General features: G+C 32.4%; 1 protein-coding gene across 1 annotated transcript; it reads left to right on the top strand.

The window, feature by feature from the left end:
• The first annotated feature begins 16731 nt into the window (after positions 1-16731).
• Positions 16732-20197, top strand: LOC128295484 (serine carboxypeptidase 1-like). The gene is made up of 8 exons (XM_053031099.1): positions 16732-17148; positions 17671-17775; positions 17857-18131; positions 18300-18554; positions 19082-19188; positions 19298-19390; positions 19487-19592; positions 19883-20197. Exons 1-8 carry the CDS (start codon positions 16767-16769, stop codon positions 20021-20023), a joined length of 1464 nt encoding a protein of 487 aa, XP_052887059.1. The 5' UTR covers positions 16732-16766; the 3' UTR covers positions 20024-20197.
• The last annotated feature ends 6712 nt before the right edge of the window (positions 20198-26909 follow it).

The following is a 26909-nucleotide window of genomic DNA, read 5'->3' as shown; positions in this document are numbered from 1 at the left end:
TACAGCTAATATGAAATATGTATGAGATATATATATGTGGTAAAGCCGAATGGCTAATGTGAAATATGTATGAGATATGTATATGTGGTAAAGCCGAATGGCTAACATGAAATATGTATGAGATATATATATATATGTGGTAAAGCCGAATGGCTAACATGAAATATGTATGAGATATATATATGCGGTAAATCCGAATGGCTAATGTGAAATATGTATGAGATATGTATATGTGGTAAAGCCGAATGGCTAACATGAAATATGTATGAGATATATATATGTGGTAAAGCCGAATGGCTAACATGAAATATGTATGAGATATATATATGTGGTAAAGCCGAATGGCTAACATGAAATATGTATGAAATATATATATGCGGTAAATCCGAATGGCTAATGTGAAATAGGTATGAGATATGTATATGTGGTAAAGCCGTATGGCTAATGTGAAATATGTATGAGATGTGTATATATTGTGGCCGAATGACCAAATGTGAAAGGTGTGTATTATTAGATATTTAATGAGGCAAATGAATTACAAATATGACAGTCGATGTGAATGTTGTAACATGTGATTAAATGTACATGAAACTGAAATATATTCCGGTAAGACCCGATGACTACGTGTGGAGATTTTGTCCGGTAAGACCCGATAACTACATGTGGGGATTATTCGAGCTAAAGGTCTCATGAAGATTCGAGTAAAGCATAAGATTATACGACTTCACAAGTAACAATTGGTAATAAATACGTTCAATGCGTTAAGTTGGTCGGTATGTATTTTGAGATTATATTTAAGCTTGATTTGGATTAAATCACAAGGTTGTTATGTGATGCATATGTGAGTAAAGCAATAAGACTGTTCTATGATTATTGTGCATTTGGTCAATGTGAAAAGTTAGGTGAAAATATATAATGTACCTATGTTTATAAGAGATCACTATCAAGTGAGAATTTATCTGCTTATTGTGTATTACGTAATTGTGTATATTCGGCCAAAAAGGGTAGTATACCTAGAAAGAGGTTATATGAGAACTCGTAAGATCGACTTTTAATTTGGTTGGTCAGGTATGTGATAAATAATTGTACATGTTAGACCCATCAGAATTAGATCATGATTGCAAAGTGAAAAGCAAATATAAAATGCCATATGAATATGTGAGTATTCGGTTATGGAGAAATACTATAGGATATTGGGAGATATACATTTTGATTTGTCCGATGAGGATAACTATAGATATGAAATGAATGTTATATGTGAATCAAATAAACAAATTGGTTATATTTGAGTTCACTTTGGTTTTAAATTGCTTAAGACTTACTAAGCTTACAAAAGCTTACTCTGTTGTTATGTTTCTCTTTTATAGATTGTTGATCCGGCCTTTTGCTTGGGGATCGTCAAGAACTTGTCACACTATCACTATCCTTTGTTTGGTACTGCTATGTTTTGGATTATCTTATGGCATGTATAGAATAGACTAGTAGTGGGAGGATATTTTGGTTAATGTATATAAGCCATGCGAATATGACATCTTTTGAATGTTTACTTTTATAAGTTTTTAAATTTTATCCTTGGTTGTGTCTTGCAATTATCCAATTGAATGATCTTTACTTCAAGAAAATGTTCAAAATTTTACTGATCTGGCATGAGTTACAAGTCCGGTAATGCCCCTTACCTATTTCGGCAACGGTTACGGGATAGGGGTGTTACATGAATTTCTTTCCACAATTCACTATCACATCATGTGTAGTCAACCAATCCATACGAAGAATCACATCAAACTCATCAAATGGTAATAGCATGAGATCGACCGGAAAACAGTAGCCTCTAATCATTAAAGGACAATTTCTACATACTTTATCTACTAATACATGCTTGCCTAATGGATTCGATACTTTAATCACAAATTCTATAGATTCTATAGGCATACTTATATTAGGCATCAATTTCATACAAACATAAGAATCAGTCGAACCCGAATCAATCAGAGCAATGACATTAATATCATGTAGAGAAAATGTACCCATAATCACATCGGGGGAGGATGCCTCTTCGCGTGCACGAATAGCATAAGTCCTTGCAGGGGCTCTAACATCTGGTCTCACAGCTGAATCTTTAGAGGTACCTCTGTTACTTGCTCCTACTCCCGGTTGCCTCGGTGATCTGTCTCTAGTAGGAGCATTTCCGGATCTAGCACTCTGTGTTACCTCTCGGCTAGCCACTTCTGGACATTCTCGTACAAAATGATCTGGAGCACCACATTTATAGCAAACATTTTCGCTTTGCTCGACAAGGACCATAATGAAGTCTACCACACCGTGGACACCCCGATCTACCGTCTCGACATTACCTACACTCGTAGTCGAGGTGGTCTGAGCCATCGGATCCTTAAATCTGCTACCTCTATTCTGACTAGATTGCCATGCCGAAAAGTTAGATCTGGTAGAAAACTCTTTGGGCCTCTTGGATGTAGCCTAAAATGATCTACTCATCTGTCTTTTCTTTGTATCTTGTATCTCTGTCTCAACTTTGCCTTTTTCTTTTTAACAACTCCTCTGCCTTACAGGCTCTCTCAACTAAAATAACGAACTCTTTTATTTCTAGGACACCTACTGACAGTCGGATATCATCATTTAACCCATCCTCAAACCTTTTACACATGATAGCCTCTGTGGACACACATTCTTGAGCATATTTACTAAGCCTGACAAATTCACGCTCATAATCGGTCACCGTCATATTGCCTTGTTTCAATTCCAGGAATTCCTTTCTCTTCTGGTCAATAAACCTTTGATTAATGTACTTTTTACGAAATTCTTCCTGAAAGAAATCCCAAGTGACCCTCTCTTTCGGTACAACTGATACAAGTGTCTTCCACCAGTAGTAGACTAAGTCTCTAAGAAGTGATACTACACATTTTATACATTCCTCGGGTGTACAAGATAATTCGTCAAAGACTCTGATAGTATTTTCTAACCAAAATTCTGCTCTTTCTGCATCATCATCTTTTGTTGCTCGGAACTCTTCTGCCCCTTGTTTCCTGATTCTATCAACTGGTGGCTTTTCTCTTACCACTGTACCTGTGACTGGGGAAGCTTGAGCTACATGGGTAGCTTGAGAATCATGAGGTGGTGGAGGTCTAACTGCCGGAATCATTCAAAGCTCGGAAGAGAGCTTCTCGAGTCACTCCTCCCTAATCAACTATTACTGGCCTATTCTTAGATGGCGCTGCCCCTTCTGCGGGAACAGGCGCATTACTTTCTACATCATCATCACCAGCTCGCCCGGGATCCATTACTATAAAACAAAATATTTAAAAATCGTCAGGAGTCGTCACACTATCAAAATACAAGTATTGCATGTATAGCTAGACTTTTTCTCACACTAAATGTTCAAAGAACCGACTAAACCTGGCTCTGATACCAATAAATGTAGCACCCCCATGCTCAAAACCGTCACTGGAGTCAAGCTTGAGGTGTTACTAAACTTATCTTACCTTTTAAACAACTCTAAACCACTTATTTTAATTTTCGGAATAAACTATTTTTCTGCGTCATGGTTGGTTAAAAATTCATTTCTCGAGTTTAAAAACTCGAAATTAAGATCCGTAAATTTTTCCTGAAACTAGACTCATATATATATCTACTAATTTTTTTCTAGAATTTTTGACTCGACCAATTAGTACAGTTTATTAGTTAAATTTTCCCCTATTTCAAAACTCGACTGCACTGACCTCTTCTTACTACAAATGATGTTTCTTCCTATAAAAAATTCATATGACTAATCCATTTGTTTATATTAAAACTAGACTCAACAAGTATTCTAACCATATAAAGTACACCTTCTAATTAGTTTTGTACAATTAATGGTGAATTTCCAAAGTTGAAATAGGGGATCCAGAAATCGCTTTGACCTTGTTTCACTAAAACTCAGATATCTCATAAAATATAATACCTTTACCTATTTTACTTATTCCATAAGAAAATAGACATAATAAGATTTAATTCCATATATTATTAATCTTCAAACTATGTTTCTACAATTTTAGTTATTTTTCAAAGTTACGTCATTTCTATTACTTGAATATGTTTTAGGTTACTTTCACATTTTCATAATTTTCATGTGATAATCACCATTCAATCATACATATTAATAAACATGTATATCATTGGCCATTTTATTAGCTAATCACTAGCAAGTATTTACACATCATTCATTGTTCATATTATACCAAAAGTAGCTAAGTTTCTATACATGCCATACTCAAAACAAAACGCCTAATTATACCGAGTTATTTCTTTGATAGTGTGATCGGCCTCCGACGCGTTTCCTTTGATCCCGAGTGGCTAGATAAGTACTATAAGAAGAAGAAAATAAAGAGATTAAGCACTAGGATTAGTAAGCTTACAAGCAAATAAATCACAACATTCAACATAATGGATAATTATGCATAATATCATCTAACATCATAAATTTCTTTACTTCTCAATTTCTATCTTCTTCTTTATTCCCTTACCTTCTTTCTTACCTGACCTTTCCTTTTTCATAAATATAATCTGCTTTTCCTTTGCTGTTAATTCACTTTAATTTAACTCGTACCCTGACCCGTTGAACCACTCGGAATACTAAGGATACTAGGGTCGTTCCTGTCTTTCAATATCCTGCCAATGCCATGTCTTTGAAATGGACTTACATGAATTATTCCTGTCCCCAATGCCATATATAATATGGACTTACATGGCTCAATCTGTCTCCAAAGCCATATTTCTAATATGGACTTACATGGCTCATTTCGTTACGTCTGTCAACCCTAGTATCCTAACATTCCTAGGGTTCAACCGGCTTTCTAACACTTTTCCTCTGTCACTTCACCTTAAATTCAACTTTAAATATTTTCATAACATAAATATATAAATGCTGAAATTGACAATAATAATGTAAAATAAAAGAATATTGCATTTATTTCTGTAACTTACCTTGATACAAAATGTGACTAAACTTTACAATTTAGTCCTTTACTTTTCTTTTCCCGATCTACTCCGAATTTCGTTCTTCTTGATCTATAATAGAAAATTTAACTTATTTAATATTCATATTTATTAAAACAGTCCGTGACCCAAACTTTGGAAAAATTATATTTTACCCCTAAACTTTCACATATTTTCACTTTTGCCCCAAGGCTCGTAAATTAAACTTCATCCTATTTTCTTATGTTTTATGACATGCTGATCATTTTTCCCTTCTATGGCAATATCAAAATCACACTCTAACATATACTTATGATTATTGGTATTTTTTTCCGATTTAAGCTCTTTTACTCGTTTTCACTTAAAACCGAGTAGTATAAGTTGTTTAACATAATTTAAAACCTTATATTCTATCATAAAACACCAAAATACACAAATTTCAGCTATGGGTATTTTTCCAAATATGAACCCTAGGTTGAATTATTGCTAGAATAAGCTTAATCAAGTTAAGGGACTCCAAAAACGTAAAGATCATTAAAAGCGGGCTTAGAATCACTTACTATGAGGCTTGAAAGTTGAAGAAACCCCAGCTATGGAGGAGAGCAAAATCGGCAGAAACTAATTGAGAAGATGACCATTTTGTGTTATTTTTCCCTTTTAATTCATTTAATATCCAAATGACCAAATTGCCCCTCCTTACTAAACTTTCAAAAAATTCCTTCCATGTCCTAATTTTTGTCCATGAACTTAAAATTGGTCAAATTTTATTTAAACCCTCCTAATTAATATTCCAAAGCAATTTCATACTAAAAACTTCTAGAATGCAAGTTTTGCAAATTATTCGATTTAGTCCCTAACCTCAACTTAAGCACTTTATGCATAGAATTTCATCACGAAATTTTCACACAATCATGCAATCATACCATGAACCTCAAAATAATAATAAAATAAATTTTCTACCTCGGATTTGTGGTTTCGCAACCACTGTTCCGTTTAGGCCCTATTTTGGGATGTTACACACTACATGTTTCAATTCAATTTCATACCAAATATCTATTACCAATCAAATTCATAAATTTTTATTTTATTCAACTTAGTCCTTAACTCGATAACTAATCTCAAATATACCAAATCAGCTCAAATAGTCATCACTGGCTTACCTTAATGATGTATGATGTAAAATATATTGAAAATGCAACAATTAAATAGGTCTTGAATCATAGAAATACAAATCATAAATTTCGAGTTATTAAATCAACGATAGAGGTGCTCATGAGTCGGTCGGGCTCAACCAAAATTTTAGGCCCATTTGCTAGACATGGGCTCGATCCGACCCGACGACCCAAAAATGGGCCTAAATTTTTTCCAAGCTCAACCCCTATAAAATGTTAAAACCAGGCCCTACCAGTATTAATTTTTATATTAATTTTTATAAAATTTCATTAATAATATAATACATCAAAATACTAAAAACATTAAAATAAATGTTTCCCAACAAATTGAAAATAAATTTTAAAAAATATATATACTTAAATAACATTAAGATATGTGCAACTTAACAAGCAAATGCCTCTAAAATAATAATAAAATTAACAATAAAACAAGAGTTATACAATAACAACAAAATAGTAGAACATAATAGTGAAAAAATAACAAGAAAATAGCAACAACAACAAAAAAAAAGAGTAAAAAATAACAATAAAAAATTGCAATTTTTTTACATATTCGGGTCGGGCTGAAAAAGTCTTACCCAAGGCCCGGGTCTTAGTTTTTTCCCAAGCCATATTTCGGGCCTATATTTTTACCCAAACCATTCCACTTTTCGGGTGGGCCTTTGGGACAGGCTGGGTGGTTCGACCCATGGGCAGGTTTAGTCAACGACTTTGGATTTTCCCTTCCCTCTCGATGAATTTAGATCAACGTTTGCTACGAATTAACATAAAACATATAGTATTATCAATAGTCAACAAATTCACAATCAATTATCAATTTATAAAAAAATTTAATTTATACAATTTAACCCCTAAAATCGAGACTAACATAACTTCCAAATTAAACCTTCAAATTGAATCCCGATTTCACTATAGTTACCTTCTATTTCTTATTTCTACAGTCAATTTTACATTTTATTTAGTTTGGTTCTTAATGTACAAAACTATCAATTAAGCTTTACAATTTAGTCATTTTTCACATCTAAGCTTAAAATCTATCTATTTAACACCTAAAACTTCAAGAACTCAACAATGGAAACTTCCTAAAATTTTAAAAGTTTTGCAAATTGGTACATGGACTTTCTAAATCAAGCTCTCATGACCTCAAATCTATAAATGTTAAAAGCTAAATTTATCATTAGACCACATTAATATGCTTTATTGTAAAAGAAATAAAAGGATTGTAAGCTTCTTCTTTTTCTTTTAAATTTTTTACTTTTTATTACGAAATTTGGGATAAAACAAAATGAAAACAAAAGGAGTGAATGATATTTTTAAAATATAAAATAACTTTTATATACTTATTGATAGTATGGTTTTTAGTTCATGTTTTGTGTTGGGTTGATTATTTGTTTGTGTAAATAATGAGTAAAAGTTTGAAGGTTAAAATATTCTCTAAGTCTCTACACACTTCATATATTTGGAATTTAGTCTCCTATTTTTATTTTCAAGAATTTAGTCCTTCTACTTTTCAATTTAAAAATCAAGTTTAGTTGTTACCACCATTAAATTTCTTTTATTAAATTCTTTGGTATGACATTTTGAAATTTAAAAATCACTTGGTAGCCATGTAACAATAAAAATAACATTGAAAATATTGATTATGCTTTCTTGAAAATACTCATTCAAACTCGTCATTATAAAATAATTTTTTATGTTGGAATAGTGTTCTTAAGAAAAATTGACGTCAACATTTTGATTGAAATAGTTAAAAATATTCACTATTTAGACTAACTAATGACATTATAAAAGTAGAGAGACTAAATTATATCAAAATTAAAGTATATAGACTAAATCTCAAGTTTTAGCATAGTATAAGGTCCAAAATTGAAAATTGATCATTGTGTCACTCTCTTATACTCTTAGGGCATTCAAATTATATAAAACCATGTAATATTTTAATAGGAAAGGTAATGATATTAAACTATTTGGACTAGTTAATAAGATTATAGAAATATAGAGACCAAATTATAATTAAAATAGTGTGATTAAATCTCAAATTTAACCATAATAGAGGATCAAAACTAAATTTTAATCATTTTGAGAAAGAAAGCTTGAGTGCCACAGGTCAACAAAGAGTTATTTCTTTATTAATAAATCAATTTCTATAATTTTTTTATTATTTTTCAAATTTATGCACAAGTCATTTGGAGAAATGCTAAATTACCTTACATATTTGAAATAAGTTATTAGAAGGGTATTTTTGTTTTTTTTGTTTTTACATTTTAAATAAAATTAATAAAAATTGCAAATGATGAGATTTGAATCCGTGATTAATACCCGCGTTTTGTAGGTCTATTAAGAGAGTAAACGTTGGTCATGAGTTTTAAAGCTGCTCTATACCCAAGGCGAAGATCGAACCCTCGATCACTAGTTAAGATAGATAAGACCCTTATAACCTTCATAGTTAAAGTCCCGATCATTTTTAATATAATTCTTGTAATTGTACAAAAATTACAACTTACAATAATACTAATTCAAGTGACGAATATTCTACAAAGATGTATAAATTTGAGTCAAATAAACTTGAATTATTATTTAATAATAAATTATTTAAGGTTAACTATAAACTATAATACTTAAAAGATAAAATATTTTTTAATGTTCTATTATTTTATATAATAAACAACTTAAATGACCGGATCGTTTATGCTTATTTTCAATACGAAAAATTGAGTTTATTTTGCTTTATATGCGAAAAACTTGGCCATGGTGAGAGCTTTTTCCCTTTTCGGACCAGATTAGATCCTTCTAAAATCATTTTCGGTTGGGATATTTCTCTTCGTGCAGTGGCAAGACGACGCAATACTTAGGTTAGTAGGTGGCTCTAGGAGCCTGATGGGACGGATTGCAGTTTGGTAGATATGGGAAATGAATATCGGGGCAAAATTCAGGGAATGCGAATGATTCTGTGAATAATTGTGGGAGTGTTTTGGCTCAATCTTATCCAAATCCTAATTTAATTCCCTTAGGATTTGGTAAATTGGCGAAAAATAAGGGATCGTATACTTGGCTCAGTGTGGACAATCGAGAATTGAATGGGGCCAATATTGGACATGGGCCTATGGAATTGCATTCGGATGAGGAAAATGGCCCATTACTTGCTATGGAGGGTAAGAAGCGCCAGTGTTTGGTGAGTGATTTGTCCCATCACTCGGGTATTATTTTTGACGCAAAATTTATTGATATATCAACTAGCTCTGCTGGACAGAGCAGCCGAACGTAATGAAACTGATTAGCTGGAATGTCCGAGGCTTGGGGAGACCTCGGACGGTAACTAGGCTCCATAATAAATTAAGGGCCATTAATCCTCATATTTTGTTTCTTATTAAAAAAATTAAACTCTAAAAAGATGGAGATTGTGCGTTTAAAATGTGGTTTTCAGAATGGGATAAATATTGGAGCAATTGGTTCGAAAGGCTGTTTATCCTTGGGATGGAAAGGTAACGCCTTAGTTTCACTCAGAAGCTATTCTTTTTTTCATGTGGATATGGATGTTCATGACCCTGAAAATGGTGAGACTTGGAGACTTACAGGTTTTTATGGAAATCCCGATGAACATTCTCGATGGGACTCTTGGGCTTTGTTTTAACATTTGAGGCATGACTAGTCAGTCCCTTGGATTGTGATTGGGGATTTTAATGAAATTACAAGTTCTTTTGAGAAGAAGAGGGTCGGCTTCGGTCTAAACGGCAAATGGCTGCATTTTGAACTGTTTTGGAGGATTGTTCTCTTTATGACTTGGGTTTTGATGGTAGATGGTTTACTTGGGAAAGAGGAAGATTTTTGTCCACCAACATTCGAGAAAGACTTGATAGGGGTGTTGCAAATTTGGATTGGATAAATCTTTTTCCTGGATATTCGATTGAACATTTGAGCCACTCGATATCGGATCACTGTCCGGTTCTTTTGGATACTACTAGAAAGTAACAGCATAAGAGGTATTCGATGTCTAATCCTTTCTATTTTGAAGCTAAGTGGTGCTTGGACCATTCTTTTGAAGAGATTGTTCGTCATGTTTGAGCTACTCATAATGTTAACATCCTGACTAAATTGACAATTGTGGGCCAACATTTTTTTAATTGGAGTCGGTCAAGAGTTCAGGAGCAAAGAAAACACCATTTGCAATTGGAAAGAAAATTGGATGAGCTTCTCAATCAGGATCCAACTGACGAGGTCTTGACTAAAATATTGGAGGCGTAAATTGGTTTGAACCTTGAGGCGGACAAAGAGGAGGTATTTTGGGAATAACGTGCCCGAGTTAACTGGTTACAAAATAGTGATCGGAATACGAGTTTTTTTCACAAAGTTGCAGTGACTCATAATAGTCGTAGTCGGATTCTTGGTTTGGAGGATAAGTTTGGACGGTGGGTTTCTAGTCCAGAGGAAATGACACAGGTTACTTTGAAATATTTTGGAGATCTTTTTACGGCTTCTGAATCGGGGTGTAATGACAGGGTGATTGGCCTTGTTGAGCAAAAAATCACAACAACCATGAATGAATATCTTCTCAAACCTTTCACTAAAGATGAAATTTGGCTTACGGTGAAGTTGATGGTGCCCTTAAAAGCTCCGAGATCGATGGTTTTCCAACCTGTTCTATCAAGCAGTCTTGGCACATTGTAGGTAATGACATTTCAAGCTTTTGTCTGGATGTTTTGAATGGTAAGATTGAAATGGATGAGATTAACAAAACACATATCATCCTACTTCTTAAAGTTAATAAACCAAAAAATCTTTCTCAATTCGACCCATAAGTTTATGTCTTGTGCTTTATAAGATTATTGCAAAAGTCTTGGTAGATCTTATGAGTCCGTTATTAGGTTATTGCATTGATGAAACTCAAGGCACTTTTATTCCTGAGAGACACATATCGGACAATACTTTAATTGCTTATGAGGTTTTACATTCCCTTAATATGAAGAAAAGAAGAAGAGGGAATTTTGCACTCAAACTGGATCTTAACAAAGCATATGATCGTGTAGAATGAGATTTTTTGGCTGGTATGATGTCTAGGTTGTGTTTTTACCAAGATTGGATTATTCTAATTATACGGTGTGTTTGTTAGGTTACCTACACGGTGGGAATTAATGAGAACATTAGTGATTGTTTTTTCCCGTCCAAAAGTTTGCAGCAAGGTGACCGGTTTAGCCCTTACCTTTTTCTTTCTTGTACGAAAGGTCTTTCTACTCTACTGAATGAGGCAAAAAGCTTTGATTGGTAAGGGAAGATTAGCGATTACCCACTTACTATTTGCTGATGACTGCATTATCTTCAGTGATACGTCAATAGAAGGTGCTAATACTTATGTACTATTTTGAAGGAATACGAATTGGCATCGAGTCAACAAATTAATATGGACAAGTTGCTTATTTATTTTGGTGCAAGTGTGGGGTCTGAGGATAGGATTTGATCACCAATACTTTGGGTGTTCGGATGGCTACGAACCCAGATAAATATTTGGGTTTACCTATGATGGTTGGGAGAAAGAAGAAATGGGCCTTTGCAAATTTTATGGATGAGTTTAGAAAAAAATTGAGGATGGAGTATCGTATCTTTCGATGGGTGGTAAGGAAGTCTTTATCAAAGCGATTGCAAGCAATTCCATCTATGTGATGTAATGTTTTGCATTGCCGAAAAGTTTATGTCACCAACTTGAAGGAATTTTAAATAAGTTTTGGTGGTCTAACGGTAAAACAGCCAAAGGAATTCACTGGAGTACTTGGAATGCACTCTATTCATCCAAAATGGATGGTGGGATGTGTTTTGAGACCTATTTCTTTTAATAAGGCTCTACTAGCTAAGCAAATTTGGCGTCTTCTTACTCACCAGATTGTCTCTTATCTAGAGTTCTTAAGTCTCGTTATCACCCATTCACAAACATTATGTCGGCTAAAGTTAGATCTTACCCTTCTTTACCGGAGAAGTATCTGCGGTGCTAGGGATTTGTTTGAAGACGGCTTACTTTGGCGAGTTGGCTGTGGTGAGAATGTGAATATCTGGAATGATGCTTGGTTGCTTGGTCTTGGGAATGGTAGATTATCAGTTCATGCTATTGACACTCGATGGTCAAGAGTAAATCAATTAATTGACATGGAATCGGGTACCTGGAAGAGGGAGGTGATTGCAAGATTGTGATGGCGAACAAGCTAGTCGCATTCTTAATATTCCAATTGCAGGTTCCAGAGTTTCAGATTTGTTAGTTTGGCGTTATGATGCCTCTAGGGAGTATTCGGTGAAGAGTGGGTATCGAACCTTACTTTCTAAGAAGACTCTATTTACAGATGGTGTTTTGGATGCAACCGACAATTACAAACTTATCTACAAAACACTTTGGGATTTACAACTCCCTTCTAAAATCAAAATACATATGTGACGTCTCCTTAAGGACTATGTGCCCCACTTTCTCAATTTAGCTAAAAGGAAACTGCGAATTGAAACTGTATGCCCTTTGTGCAAGGAGGCCCCGGAGGATATACATCATTTTTTATGGTCTAGTAGTGTTCTGCGACATCTTTGGCACCTTCTGAATCTATCTCTCGACACAAGCATGAATACATCGGAAGGAAAAACTTCATTTGTAAGTAATTTTATTGTAGCTGATGTGACTACAAGGAAACTTCTAACTATCTCGATTTGGACTCTTTGGTTTAAAAGAAACAAATTGGTAAATGAAGGTCTCAATTTCTTTATGCATGAAATTTTGGGTTTCGTTCAGAGTTATGCTCATAATCTTAGTATGAGTCAAGCTGTTTGTTTCTCCCTTAAAACACTTATGAATATCTCGTGGCGACCACCTAATCCTGGGACTATTAAGTTGGATTTTGATGCATCTTTTATGGGTGACATTAATTTTTCTATTGCAGGAGTAGTTGCTCGAGATGCTGAAGGACAAATAATGGATGCTTGCACTTACCATTATACAGAAGTGGCGGATGCTTTTGTCGTAGAAGCTCGTGCGTGTGAGAGAGCTCTTCGTTTTGCGTTGGATATGGGTTTTAGAAAGCTCATTTTTAATGCTAATTAAGAAGCTGCAACCGAACAAAGTGGATAGATCTATTCTCAGAACAATTTCACAGAGTATTCGGCAACTTGAGAGGTATTTTGAGGAAATTGATTACCATTTTGTTCCAAGAGTTGTTAATAGGGCAGCGCATGCCCTGGCGATGAATGGGCGGAGTAGGCAGACTTATTGTTTTTGGGTTGAGGAGGCTCCGGACTTAGTTGTTAAGATGGTGGAGAAGGATCGAACTGATTGGTTCAATCAGTGTTGAGATTTCTGTTTTGGGTTTTGGACGAAGGAAGAAGAATCTGTTGAATCTTCTTTGAGGTTTCCAAAGCTCGCTTTGCTTTCCTGTTTCGGGCTGTGAAAGTTTGGATGTTGATCGAAAAGAGCTGTCTAGTATTCTTTGTGGTTTTCTTTTGAGGTCCGGCTTGTTCTTGTTTTTGGGTTGAGGAGGCTCGGACTTAGTTGTTAAGATGGTGGAGAAGGATCGAACCGATTGGTTCAATCGGTGTTGAGATTCTGTTTTGGGTTTTAGACGAAGGAAGAAGAATCTGTTGAATCTTCTTTGAGGTTTCCAAAGCTCGCTTTGCTTTCTGTTTGGTTTGTGAAAGTTTGGATGTTGATCGAAAAGAGCTGTCTAGTATTCTTTGTGGTTTTCTTTTGAGGGTCTGGCTTGGTTACTGTTTTTGGGTTGAGGAGGCTCCGGACTTAGTTGTTAAGATGGTGGAGAAGGATCGAACTGATTGGTTCAATCAGTGTTGAGATTTCTGTTTTGGGTTTTGGACGAAGGAAGAAGAATCTGTTGAATCTTCTTTGAGGTTTCCAAAGCTCGCTTTGCTTTCCTGTTTCGGGCTGTGAAAGTTTGGATGTTGATCGAAAAGAGCTGTCTAGTATTCTTTGTGGTTTTCTTTTGAGGGTCTGGCTTGGTTACTGTTTTTGGGTTGAGGAGGCTCCGGACTTAGTTGTTAAGATGGTGGAGAAGGATCGAACTGATTGGTTCAATCAGTGTTGAGATTTCTGTTTTGGGTTTTGGACGAAGGAAGAAGAATCTGTTGAATCTTCTTTGAGGTTTCCAAAGCTCGCTTTGCTTTCCTGTTTCGGGCTGTGAAAGTTTGGATGTTGATCGAAAAGACCTGTCTAGTATTCTTTGTGGTTTTCTTTTGAGGGTCTGGCTTGGTTACTGTTTTTGTCTTTTGGTTTCTTTTCTGTGCGCTTGTTTCTTAAGCTGCTTATTTTGGTGGTTTTGTTTCTTTCTGATATGACTTTTTGTTTTTTCTTTTTTGGGCCTCACCCTTTATTTAATGAATATTAGTTTTCATTGCAAAAAAATAAAATTAAAAAAAAAATAAAAAACTTAAACAATAGTATATATTCCTTAATGCAATGTGCATTAATGAACTTGAGTGAAGAGTTGATGTGTTTAACTTACTTTGAAATTTTATTGAAGTTAAAAGATTAAAAAGTTTGATTTAAATGTGTTTTTTTTAATGTTCTCATTCCTTTTATGCAATTATATGTTTCTATTAAGCAATCATTTCTTTGAAATTGCCATGCAATCATTTTAGGCTTAATGCCTCTACCCTTGGAATTTTAAATTTAATAATTTAGCTTATCTTAAATTTAATCATTTAGTTTTATTCATTTTATTCCTTTAAAAAAACATTTTTTTGCTTCTAAAATATTAATAATTTAATTTAAGTTATTCTAATATAAAACATTTAGCTTTATACACCAATTCAGTTAAAAATTACTTAAAAAATTTAATAAAAATTAATAATGTTAAATTAATGGTGTTTTTGTGTTTTACTATTTTTATATAAAATGTTGAAATAAAACAACGGAAAATACAATGTTTAAGAATTAAACCTAAACCTAAAAATATTTAACCATAAACATTTTACCATTTCACCTATACATCAACTATTAACTTTTTATAAATATAAATTTAATATTATATTTTTCTTTTACTCGTATTGTCAATGTAACAAAATCTAGTAAGCAACAATATACTCCTTCACATGAAGTTTTGATTGAATCAACTATTAAATTAACAATTCAATGAACCGCATAATACATAAATTACATAAATAAGAGAGGATGAATATTATGATGTATCAAATGAGTACATGAATCCCATTAAACATACTAATAACCTTTCAGGTACCTACTCAAAGTATATGTATTACAATAAATTCATCCATAATGAAATTTAACTTTAAATTTTAAAATTTTGAAATTAATTTTTGCTATTAAATCTAAACTTTATAGAAATAAAAATTTTGGGCAAGATTTATAAACATAAATAAGTTTTTATAAATTTTGTAAACATTCATCTTTAATTCAATCAAGGTTAACTGATTTTAAAAAAAATCATAATTAATGGAATTCTTCAAAATGTATTTTTAAAATTAAAGATGTCGTTCCAATTTAGTTAATTAACTGAAATAGTGGAACTAAATTAATTCAATTAGGTAAGTTATTTTAGCATTTCCTAGAAAATTGAATTACAGAATTAACAGAAATAAAAAAACCGATGCCCCCAAAGCAAGAAACAAAATACAGCAAATTGGGTTGAACAAAGTGGAGAATTGTAGATACTATTAAGGCAAACAACAAAAGGAGATCGACCCGATTTGACGAACATGATGATTACCATGCAAATGGCAGCTTTGTTCACAATTCATAGTAAAGTATTACTTACAATCAAAACAACATCATGAGCTATTCTCTTTTTATGTTTTCCCCCTAAAATCCCTTATTTTTTTCAATGCATCAACTAAAACGATCCCAGTGATTAATTCTTCGTGTTCTATAGGTCCATTAAGAAAATAAACATTGATCATGAGTTTTAAAGCTATTACATACTCAAGACAGAAAATAAAATTCTCAACTACTGGTTAAGGTAGAAAAGATTCGTACCCTCTCACCTAACATCCATGATTAAAGCCCAATCATTGTTAATGTAATTTTTGTAATTGTACAAAAATTAGGGCTTACAATAATACTGGTTCAAGAGACGGATATTCCACAAAGATCTATAAATTCGAATTTATTAAACTTAAATTACTATTTAATAATAAAAAATATTTAAAGTTAATTATAGACTATAATACTTAAGATAAAATACTTTTAATGTTCTATTATGTTATATAATAAATAATTTAAATAATAGCATATGTAATATTTATAAAATAATTTTAATGTTAAATTATTTAGACAAAATGATTATTGGATTAGGTTGGGTTAAAATGATTGAAAAAGACTTCAGGTTAAACTCATGAACAAAGCTACTATAGATGATAAATTATAATTCCACCATCATATAATAATATTATGAAAATTCTCTTTTATATATAAAATAAAATAAAATATTTTTATTTATTAAAAGAAGGATATACCACAATCTATTAACTTTTTTCATGGCATATATATGTATATATGTGAAACAATAATTACATTAACAATCACCAAAATAAATGTAGCTGCCTTGGTATTGACGCCTTCTAAACTATAAATGGAGCTATGAATTTCTTATAGATTTCACCAACAAGAGTAAAGTCAAATAAGAGAAGAAAAAAAAAATGAAAGGGGTGGCATGTACATGGATGCTACTCTCCATGTGCCTTTTGGGGCATCTCATAATATATGGAGAAGCCAATGAGGCAGAAGCCCTTGGTGACTTTCTCAAGTCCAGATTGTCAAAGAAACCATCTCCGACGGTGCATTCTTGGGCATGGTTGAATGAGAAAACTGGGAATTATCCTAATTATATTCAGCCTCAAGATGGATCCATGGAGGCTGATAAAATCGGTGCATTGCCTGGTCAACCTAATGGTGTTGATTTCAACCATTATTCAGGATATGTGACTGTTGATTCTAAGGCTGGTAGAGCACTTTTCTACTATTTTGCCGAGTCCCCCAACAACTCTTCCACAAATCCATTGGTTTTATGGCTCAATGGAGGTATGGTTATTGTCAATCAACAATCGTTACGAGTATGCTCTAATCATTCTTCATATTTGCATTTTACTTTTAATGTTTCAATCACAAGAAAATTCTTTAATTTTTCATCCGGTTCCAAAGGTCGAGCTAGCATTCCTTAATATAGATCGACTTGAATAAGAACAGTTTGATATCGATTTAATAATTACTTTTTTATTTTTAATTATAAGAACTTATAAATATTAAATTTTTAATTTTTAATTATAACGTGATAATAAATTCCAGTCGACATTCTGAATTAGACAAGGCCAAAAGAAGCTTGAACAATTCAAACGGCATCCATGAACCAATTCATTGAAAAATTTATTTTATAAATGAAGAGATAATGTTATTTTAATAAAGGAGACAAAATTTAAATATAATAAGATGCTATTTTTGTCTAACTTACACTTTGAGAGTATGGTCTTAACTTTAACAATTTCTATTAAACTAAACAACTTATTAATTAATCATCATCTTTGGTTTAATTTTTGGCATTTTCAGGACCAGGATGTTCTTCATTAATCGGAGCAATGAAAGAATTAGGCCCTTTCAGAGTAAACAATGATGGCGAAACACTATTCCGTAACAATTTTGCATGGAACAATGGTTTTACTTCTTCCTTTACCATAATCTACATTTACCTTGTTAATAGTAGAAATTAACTACATTTTGGTTGAACTTTGACAGTGGCGAATGTAATCTTCTTGGAATCACCAGCTGGAGTAGGCTTTTCCTATTCGAATACTTCCTCAGATTACCAACATACAGGTGACAAGAGCACTGCAAGAGATGCCTATATCTTTCTTATCAACTGGCTCGAGAGGTTCCCTCAATATAAAACTCGAAATTTCTACATTACCGGAGAGAGTTATGCTGGTCACTATGTGCCTCAGCTTGCTTACACCATTTTTCTCAACAACAAGAAAGCAAATCAAACCTTAATTAATCTTAAAGGCATAGTAGTATGTTCAAATACGAAATCAATATTATTACATGAAATTCTCATTTTAAATTATTTTTAATATAAGTATATGATTTGCATTTGAATATATTAATCATATCCATATTAAATAAGTATACACATGTAATGATTTTGACCTAACTTTTCTTACCGGTGGCAAAATTTTTAGGTTGGGAATGGTTGGATTGATGACCATACAGGCTATTGGGGCCAATTTGACTATTTATGGACACATGCTTTGAATTCAGATGAAACTAACAAAGGAATCCACACCTATTGCCACTATTTTAATGACAAAGATCCAAAAGAGTGCGGTGACTTCGTAATCAAAGCCTATAATGAGCCTGGTGATATTGATGGATATAACATTTATGCCCCACTTTGTCAGCAAGATTCTTCATCAATAAAAAGCTCATATGATCCGGTAAGTCATCTTACTTTGTTACATTAATGGCTCCTCGTTAGATAACTGGATTTTGGAATTTGAAATTCATTTTTCTCATCATCCATTCATTTAGGTTAGTATTAAACACAATAAATATTTTGTTGTTTGAATTTTTTTTTTCAAGAAGAAAGAAAAAGGGATTGCAAGATCGATTTTCAAACTCTTACCTATTGAATTATGTTGCTTTAGTTGTTTATTTATCTTAGAGTACTATATGACCATTCCATAATTCTCAAAATACATAAAAGAACTTACAAAATCGTTCCAATCTGAATAATGTAATTGTTGAGTGCCACCTCTCAAAAGTGACAACATTAACAATTGGCTCGAATCACTGATTATTCTTCTACGTAATTTTAATATGATCAAGGTTAACGTCTAATGTAATTAGACAAGTAAAATAAGAAGCAAAAGTTGCAACCATGGCAAAACATTTATATTGAAATAATTTTCAAGAGACGTTTAGATAAATTTGTAATAACATGGTAATATGATTCTCATTTCAGGTAAACAATTTCGATCCATGTTCAACCTACTATATGTTGTCTTATCTGAATAGAGCAGAGGTCCAAACAGCTCTCCATGCTAAGGTTTCAACATGGGATCTATGCAGGTTATATCTATGATCCTGCTCTTTTGTCTCGGCTTCTAAATTAAGATTATTAAGTTTGTTTTTTTGTTAGTATTTGTTTTAATTTATTTTATAATGTTATATCACTCAGCGACTCAATTGATAGTTGGATTGATAGTCCAGCCACTATCTTACCTATCATCAAGAATCTGATGACAAGTGGTCTTCAAATTTGGTTATATAGGTAAAAACTCAGCTTACTTTTATTTGGCATATTTGGACATTTATAACTTTTCTCCTACCTTACACTACAACTAATTAATATGGGAAAATGTTGCAGTGGTGACGTAGATTCAGTAGTCCCAATTACCTCAACCAGGTATGCTATACAAAAACTCAAGCTTCCTGTCAAGACTGCTTGGCGTCCATGGTCCACCAACGACGAGGTAAAAACAAAACTTAAATATTAACATTTTATGCCTCTCTCTATATCATTTGATACTTAATTTATTTTCTTTAAAATAAAGCCATATTCTATTAACAAGTTACCTCAATGAATCAGTGTTAGGCTGACTTTACCTGATCAATTAATACTAAGTTATCATACAACAAATCAACTACCTTCTTAAATGCAAATATGACATTCAACTTAACACTTGTTATGAATTTTCTTTTACATAAGTATACTTTCGAGTTACAACCATTTTGCCTGAAATTGTTGAATGAAAACAAGCAGGTTGGAGGATATGTGGAGGAATATGAAGGGCTGACATTGGTGACAGTGAGAGACGCAGGCCATTTAGTTCCAAGCTACCAACCAGCTCGTGCTCTTACCATGATTTCATCTTTCCTTCAAGGAGCTTTACCTCCGGCATGATCATTTCAAAGCAATATCGATAGATGATTGAGCTAATGATTTTCTATTTCAAATAATAATAAATAATAAAGGTACATGAGACAAATATATTGTTCGAATATACCATATTATTGGAATGATGAGTTTATGTGTATTGTTTATTTTGAAATTTGATTTATCTTAAAAAGATTAAAAGGGTTTGATTTAAATGTGTATTTTCTGTTGGCATTTCTTTTATGCCTATACTTATACTAATTGAATTATGATTAAATGATTTATACTTATATAAATTGAATTAATAAATATATTTTAAAAATAATTAATTATAAATATATCAAATTATAACAAATGTTGAATTTTATGTGCCACATAACAATAATTATAATTATTCAAAAGAATTTAACAAATAGAAAATAATTAGTGAACAACCAAATGAAGAATTTAATAATGCATCCAAAATAAATATAAAGAACAAAACATTATAAATTACTTTAATTTCTAGCACACTTTTTAACCATCCATGCAATTCAAAAGTAGAAAATACTACCATCAAAGAATTTAAACCTAATGAAACACATATCTTTAACCAATCTTAGATCAAGCAAAAAATAAAAATAAAAATTCAGATTTAAAAATTTAGTTGCGATTAATTTTTTTAAATTCGTTGGAATGACACCTTAAAATTACAAAAGGAACTCATTTGGTATTTATATAATAGAAAATGACATTGTAATAGACCTGGATTGAATTTTATAAAGGATTTCAACCGTGTTAAAAATTTTTAGAATTCATATTAGCATTTTAATCAAAATAAAGTATTTAGATTATCTAATGGCATTATATATGCTGAGATACCAATTTATGCCAAAAATTAAAGTATAATGATTAAATCTTAAATTTAAGTGGAGTATAGAAATAGAAACTGAAACTAATATAAAACAATAGAGGGATAAAATTAAAATTCAACCATCATGTTAATAAGGTAAAAAGAAAAGAAACGTAACTAAGAGAGAGGAAGTGGATGGTTTGGGAAGAGGAAAATTAGGGAACTTTATTATTTAAAATAAAAATAAAAACAGAATAAATCAAGAAGAGTTTGATAAAATCTAACCCACTAGCACATTTAGAGTTTAAAGTTAACCAAACTACTAACAAAGGACAAAAATATATCCCCTCTTTACACACACATAGGTTTGATCACCAAACCCAAAACAAACACTTAAAGTTAACCATCTAACCAAATTAAATTACTTAAAATGTTTTAAGCAATTTAAATAAAAAAAAGTTGGGCCGTTACACACAAGATCCAACACTAGAACTTTTAGTGCATCTCTCACTTTCATGGAGCATCCTCAACATGCACAATAGGCAACTCTAGGTATGTCATCCTATTTGCTACTTTATTTGCTCAAGCACCCTTTGTTGATAATTCGTTCGGATAGTCTTGGGGTAGGCCACTTTATAACATACCTCTTGACCAAATGGGACATTTGTTATACCTTTACCCCAACAATAACATGTGGTAGAACACAGGGCGGTCTGGAAAGAACCCCGATTGGATGTGACTTACAAGCGACTATTTCTTTGATACCTTTTATGGTGGCCCTTCGACTAGAGCCATCCATGACCAACCATTCGCGAATCCCACTTGAACCAGCTAAGACACCATCCGCTATGAACTTTTCCTTGGGGACCACTGGGAGACCATTGAGGCATAACAACATTTTACAACCTTCATAAGGAGAATGTTAGAGCAAGACCATATAGTACAGCACATGCTAACAATTGTCCTACAATGGCCCTGCAACCTAGCAGACCGTATGGGCTAACCTACCATCCATGTTGTCAGCTACATGGCACTACCAAGAGGCACCCTTCATATATACCCTTGAACACAATGGGCAAAGGATCCTATCTTTTTCCCTAAGAAAACCTGTAACGCCCCAATTTTCGGGAATTCTGTGAATGTTGGCAAAATTTCATGCTTTAATTTTGTCATTTGTGAGTGAAATTATGAAATAGGACCTATGTGAAAATGTTTGAAAATGCTATAGGCTAAATTGAAGTGACCAAATAAATAGGAGTGCAAAATAGGAGGATTTGCATGACAAACCTCCCATTTTACATGAAGTGGCCAGCCATCATGTTGTTGTAGACAAAATGTGCACTTGATATCCATAATTTATGGTACAAATTGATACAAATTGATAATAGGTTAGGTAAATGTTCCATGATAATAGGTTAGGTAAATGTTCCATGATAATGGGTTAGGTAAATGTTCCATGATAATGGGTTAGATAAATGTTTCATGATAAGAATTTCATGTCTTTTGTATTAAAGAATTAAATAGATGAAATATGAAGTTTTATTAAAAGAAAAAGGGGTGAAAAGAACAAAGTTTTGTCCATCTTTGTTCATCATAGCTGAAAGTTAGAGAAGAGAAAGGAGAGGAGAAAGCTCTTGAGTATTCGGTCATTAGGAGGAGGAAAATTGAAGGTAAGTTCTTGGTACCTTGCTTCTATTTTGAGGTTCATGAGTTCTTCTTGCTTCTACCTTAACTCTTGAAGTATATTTTGATTTTAGTTGTGTTGTGAGCATTTAGTCATGAATTAAAATGAAGGAAATGGTTGTTGTTTCATGTTCTTTTGATGAAAAATGGAAGATAGGTGAAGTTGAGCCAAACAAATGAGCATGCATATGCCTTAGATGTTAAAGGAAAAATCAGCTAACATATTGTGCTTTAAAATGATGAAATGGAGATTATACTTAAGTAAAATCATAGATATGTGATGATTGATTGGTGATATACATGTTTAAATAACATGCATGCAAGGTATGTGTGAAAGAGTGAATTGGTAATAAATCTGCTTGGGACAGCAGCAGTAACGTGACTTTGGAAAATCACCATAAATAGTGGGAGAAGAATTAGAAGCTGAATAAATTATATAATTAAAGCTTAATGAGTCTAGTTTCAAATGAAATAAACGAGAATATATTTTGAATTCTGTACAATGAGAAATTTGATTTGAAATGAAGAGTGGTCAGATTAGTCAAACAGTGAAACATGGGAAACTTTAAGAAAAATCTGGTATTGATTGGCCATACCAAAAATTCTGAAAATTTTATGGATAGAAGATATATGAGTCTATTTTCAGGGAAAATTAACGGAACTTGATTTGGAGTTTCGTAGCTCCAGTTATAAATAATTTAGTGACTGTTGCTCAGGAAGACAGTTTGCAGTGAAATTATGATTATGTGGTAAACATTGACAAAAATTTGTTAATGAGTTGCTTATTGTTTTCTTATAAGCTTACTATGATCTGTAGGTATGGTTGGCCGAATATTGTAAGGGGTTAATACGTAGTTTGTATTTGAATAGTTAGATTAACGTGTCAGTAATCCAATTGTAGGCGGTTCGTGTGTGGATCTCGTCAGCATATCGTCGCAAACAGGTGTGTAACTAACACCCTCTTTCTTAGTCTGGATCGACAAAAGTCGAAAAGCCGAAATGCTGAAAACCGGTATTTTGTAGATTTGCGAGTGTGAGAATGCTCGTGAGGTAAATCGATTAATGTTTTTGGTAAGCTGCAAAATTTGGACTGCAAAGTGCATGATTTCTGTGCCCTCGATATTTTTGGGCTTAATGGGCCAAAATTGGAATGATGGGCCAACGGCCCCAATTCGGTAAGAACTCTCGGTACGTGATTCTGTTAGTACGTGAAAAGTAGGAATATGCATGAAAAACCCTAAAATAGATAAATTACTGAAATACCTTTAAAAGTGGAAAATTTACAATTTTACCCCTAAGAGATAAATTACCGAAATACCCCTAGGGTTAAATTGACCTAAATGCATGTTTGACTGTTGTTATTTACTGCATGCCATGTTGTTATTATCTGATGCATGGGACTGGGATATTGACGGAGGAAGTCTTGAAAGTGGCTTGTCCACGATTGGAGGCTTTGCCTCAATTTATCGTTAATCAACAAGCAGCAATGAAACTGTGGAGTGTTGAAATTTGGGTGGGTTGAGCTATTCCCACATGGAGTGTATGGCTGGTACGGGTGGAGTGTAGTGGTTGGTGGGTTGAGTAGTCTCCCAAATGGGCTTGCATATGTTATTGATATTGCATGTATTTTGAAATGGGCCTATGGGCCATATCATTATCTGAATAAGGGCTAAGGCCCGTTTATTGCAATCTAAAAGGGCTCGCCCAAGACCATTATTACTGAATGGGCTTAGGCCCAATAGGCTTGAGCTGACTTGGGCTCGAATGGGTTTTCCTTACACACCGAGTTTCCCCAAACTCACCCTTTTATTTTCATCCACGCAGAAATCCCCAACCATAGTGGGCTTGAGTCGTGAGGGAATTTGAGTGGCCACCCGCTCGAAAGTTTGATTTTCTTCCGTGAACTGGACATCCTTTTATTTACGTTCAAGTTTTGGGTTTTAAATGTAATAAGGCCGCTTAATTATTTTTGATGGTTTTAATATGTATTACTAAGATAGGTATTACTTATTTTAACTGTTGAAATTGGATAGCTTTAGGGAGCGTTTTCAAAAACAACAATTGATTTCAAAATAACACGACAACAAATAAAGCTTCCGCAATGAAAGTATTTTCCAAAATTAATCACTTTTCCTAAAAATGACTTAATCAAATCGGTTTCCTAGAAATATCCATGACGTTAAGGTGTGGCAATGGCGGTATGCATGTCTAGGATTGGATCCGAAGGAGCTTGGTACTTAAGCGATCGATGGACTCACCACCTCTTTCCGGTTTCCTACCGGTGCCTGACTTCCATTCACTTTAACCTATAATGAAATTATCTTTTAAAACACTAAGTAGGTTTTTCTGGATCAACAATATAAAATGTTTTTAACGCTTCGATGTGGCATGTCGGATCCAGCCATAACGTCTGGGCCGGGTTTGGGGTGTTACAAAACCTAAGTATCTTTGCAATTATCTCCTATTTAAGTATCTTTGCAACTATCTCCTATTTCCGTCATCCTTCTTTCTCATCTCCTCTCCCTTTAATCTCTTTCCCATACTTTGACTCTCTGTCTATCACATGTGAACCGTTCCTCCAATCACTCTCATCTTTTCTTTCTTATCTCCCTTTTGTTGAGCATTTGTATCAACACAAAAAATAGAAGGATGGGAGATAGAATTAGACCATCATTTTGTAAATATAAAAAATAGATTATATATATCTCATATAAGCAACAATATGTATCTTACAATAAATTTTGATCGAATCAACCCATTGAATCAATAATTCAATGTACCATATAATACATAGATTACATAAACAGGAGAGGATAAATAATACCATGTACTACATGAGTACATGAATCCCATAAAACATACTAATGATCCTTTATGTATTTAGTCATTCACAACATGAAAAATGCTATATTATAATAAATTCATACATGGTGAGATTTATCTTTAAAATTTTAAAATTTCTAATATGTATTTTTACTATTAAATCAAAATTTTATCATAATAAAAATTTAATGTGAAAGAATTTATAAACATAAATAACTTTTTATAAACACGTAAACATATATTATTAATTCAATCAATTTAGTTAATTGATTTTTTAAATAATAAGTAATTAAATTTTTCAAAATGTTTTTTAATGAAAGATGTAATTATGATTTAATTATTAACTGAAATAATCAAAATATTTAATTAAGTTATTTTAGCATTTCCTAAAAAATGAATTACAAAATTAACAGATACGTTGGAAGAAAAAAATGATGCCCCCAAAGCAAGAAACAGAATACAGCAAATTGGGTTGAACAAAGTGTTGATTTGTCGATACTATGCAAATGATAGCTTTGTTATATATAGGCACAAAATACAACTGTTAATGTAATTCTTGTAATTGTATTTTGTAAGAAAAAAATTTCCCTGCAATTGTACAAATATTAGGGCTTAATTTCGACAAAGATTTTAAAAATTTGAGTCAGTTGGACTTGAATTTTATTTAATAACAAAAAATATTTAAGGTTAATTATAAAATAATAATGAATGAAGGAGAAATAATATAAAAATAATGAATTTTTGAAAAATAATAATAATTTATTTATTTTAATTATTATCATATTAAAGAAGAGAACGATAAAACTTGAACCTATGTTATCTAAGTGTCACATAATACTGTTCCAAATAAAACTTGATAAAAATATAAATTATTATGTAAATTAAATTTTGGTTGCATGGGTAAGATTGAATATTTAGAATGTTATGGACCAAGTTCAAAACCTTAAAAATATTTTTATTTTATTTTAAAAGTAAATTAACTTACTTATATATATATATGATTTGTTTTTTTTAAATTAATTTTAGACTAAAACGTAAATTTAATAGTTTAGTGACTTTGAGTATAATTTATCTTTTAAAAATTTATTATTTAATATTTTTTAATTAGGTTAATGTTTGATTAATTTGAGACAAATAGCTCAGTGAGTTACTTAATTACTAATATAAATAATATTTATATAAAATAATTCCTAATATTCTACTAGTTATAAAAATAGTTGAAAAAGACTTCAAGTTGTACTCATCAACAAATCTAAATGATTAATTATCCTCTCATTGAAAATTTTCTTTTAAAAACAGAATAAAAGTAATTTTTATTTATTAAAAGAAGGATCTACGACAATTTATCAACTTTGCTCATGATATATATATATATATATATATATATATATATATATATATATATATATAAATGGCTACATATATGAAACAACAATTGCATTATTAATCGCCAAATAGTTGTCTTAATCTTGACGTACGCCCTCTAAGCTATAAATAAGATTAGAATTTCTTACAGATTTCACCAATAACAATAAAGTCAAACAATAGAAAAAAGATGAAAAGGGTGGCATATAC

The sequence above is a fragment of the Gossypium arboreum genome, chromosome 7, assembly GCF_025698485.1.
Source record: "Gossypium arboreum isolate Shixiya-1 chromosome 7, ASM2569848v2, whole genome shotgun sequence".
NCBI lineage: Eukaryota > Viridiplantae > Streptophyta > Magnoliopsida > Malvales > Malvaceae > Gossypium > Gossypium arboreum.
This window is presented reverse-complemented; position numbering and strand designations above follow the sequence as displayed.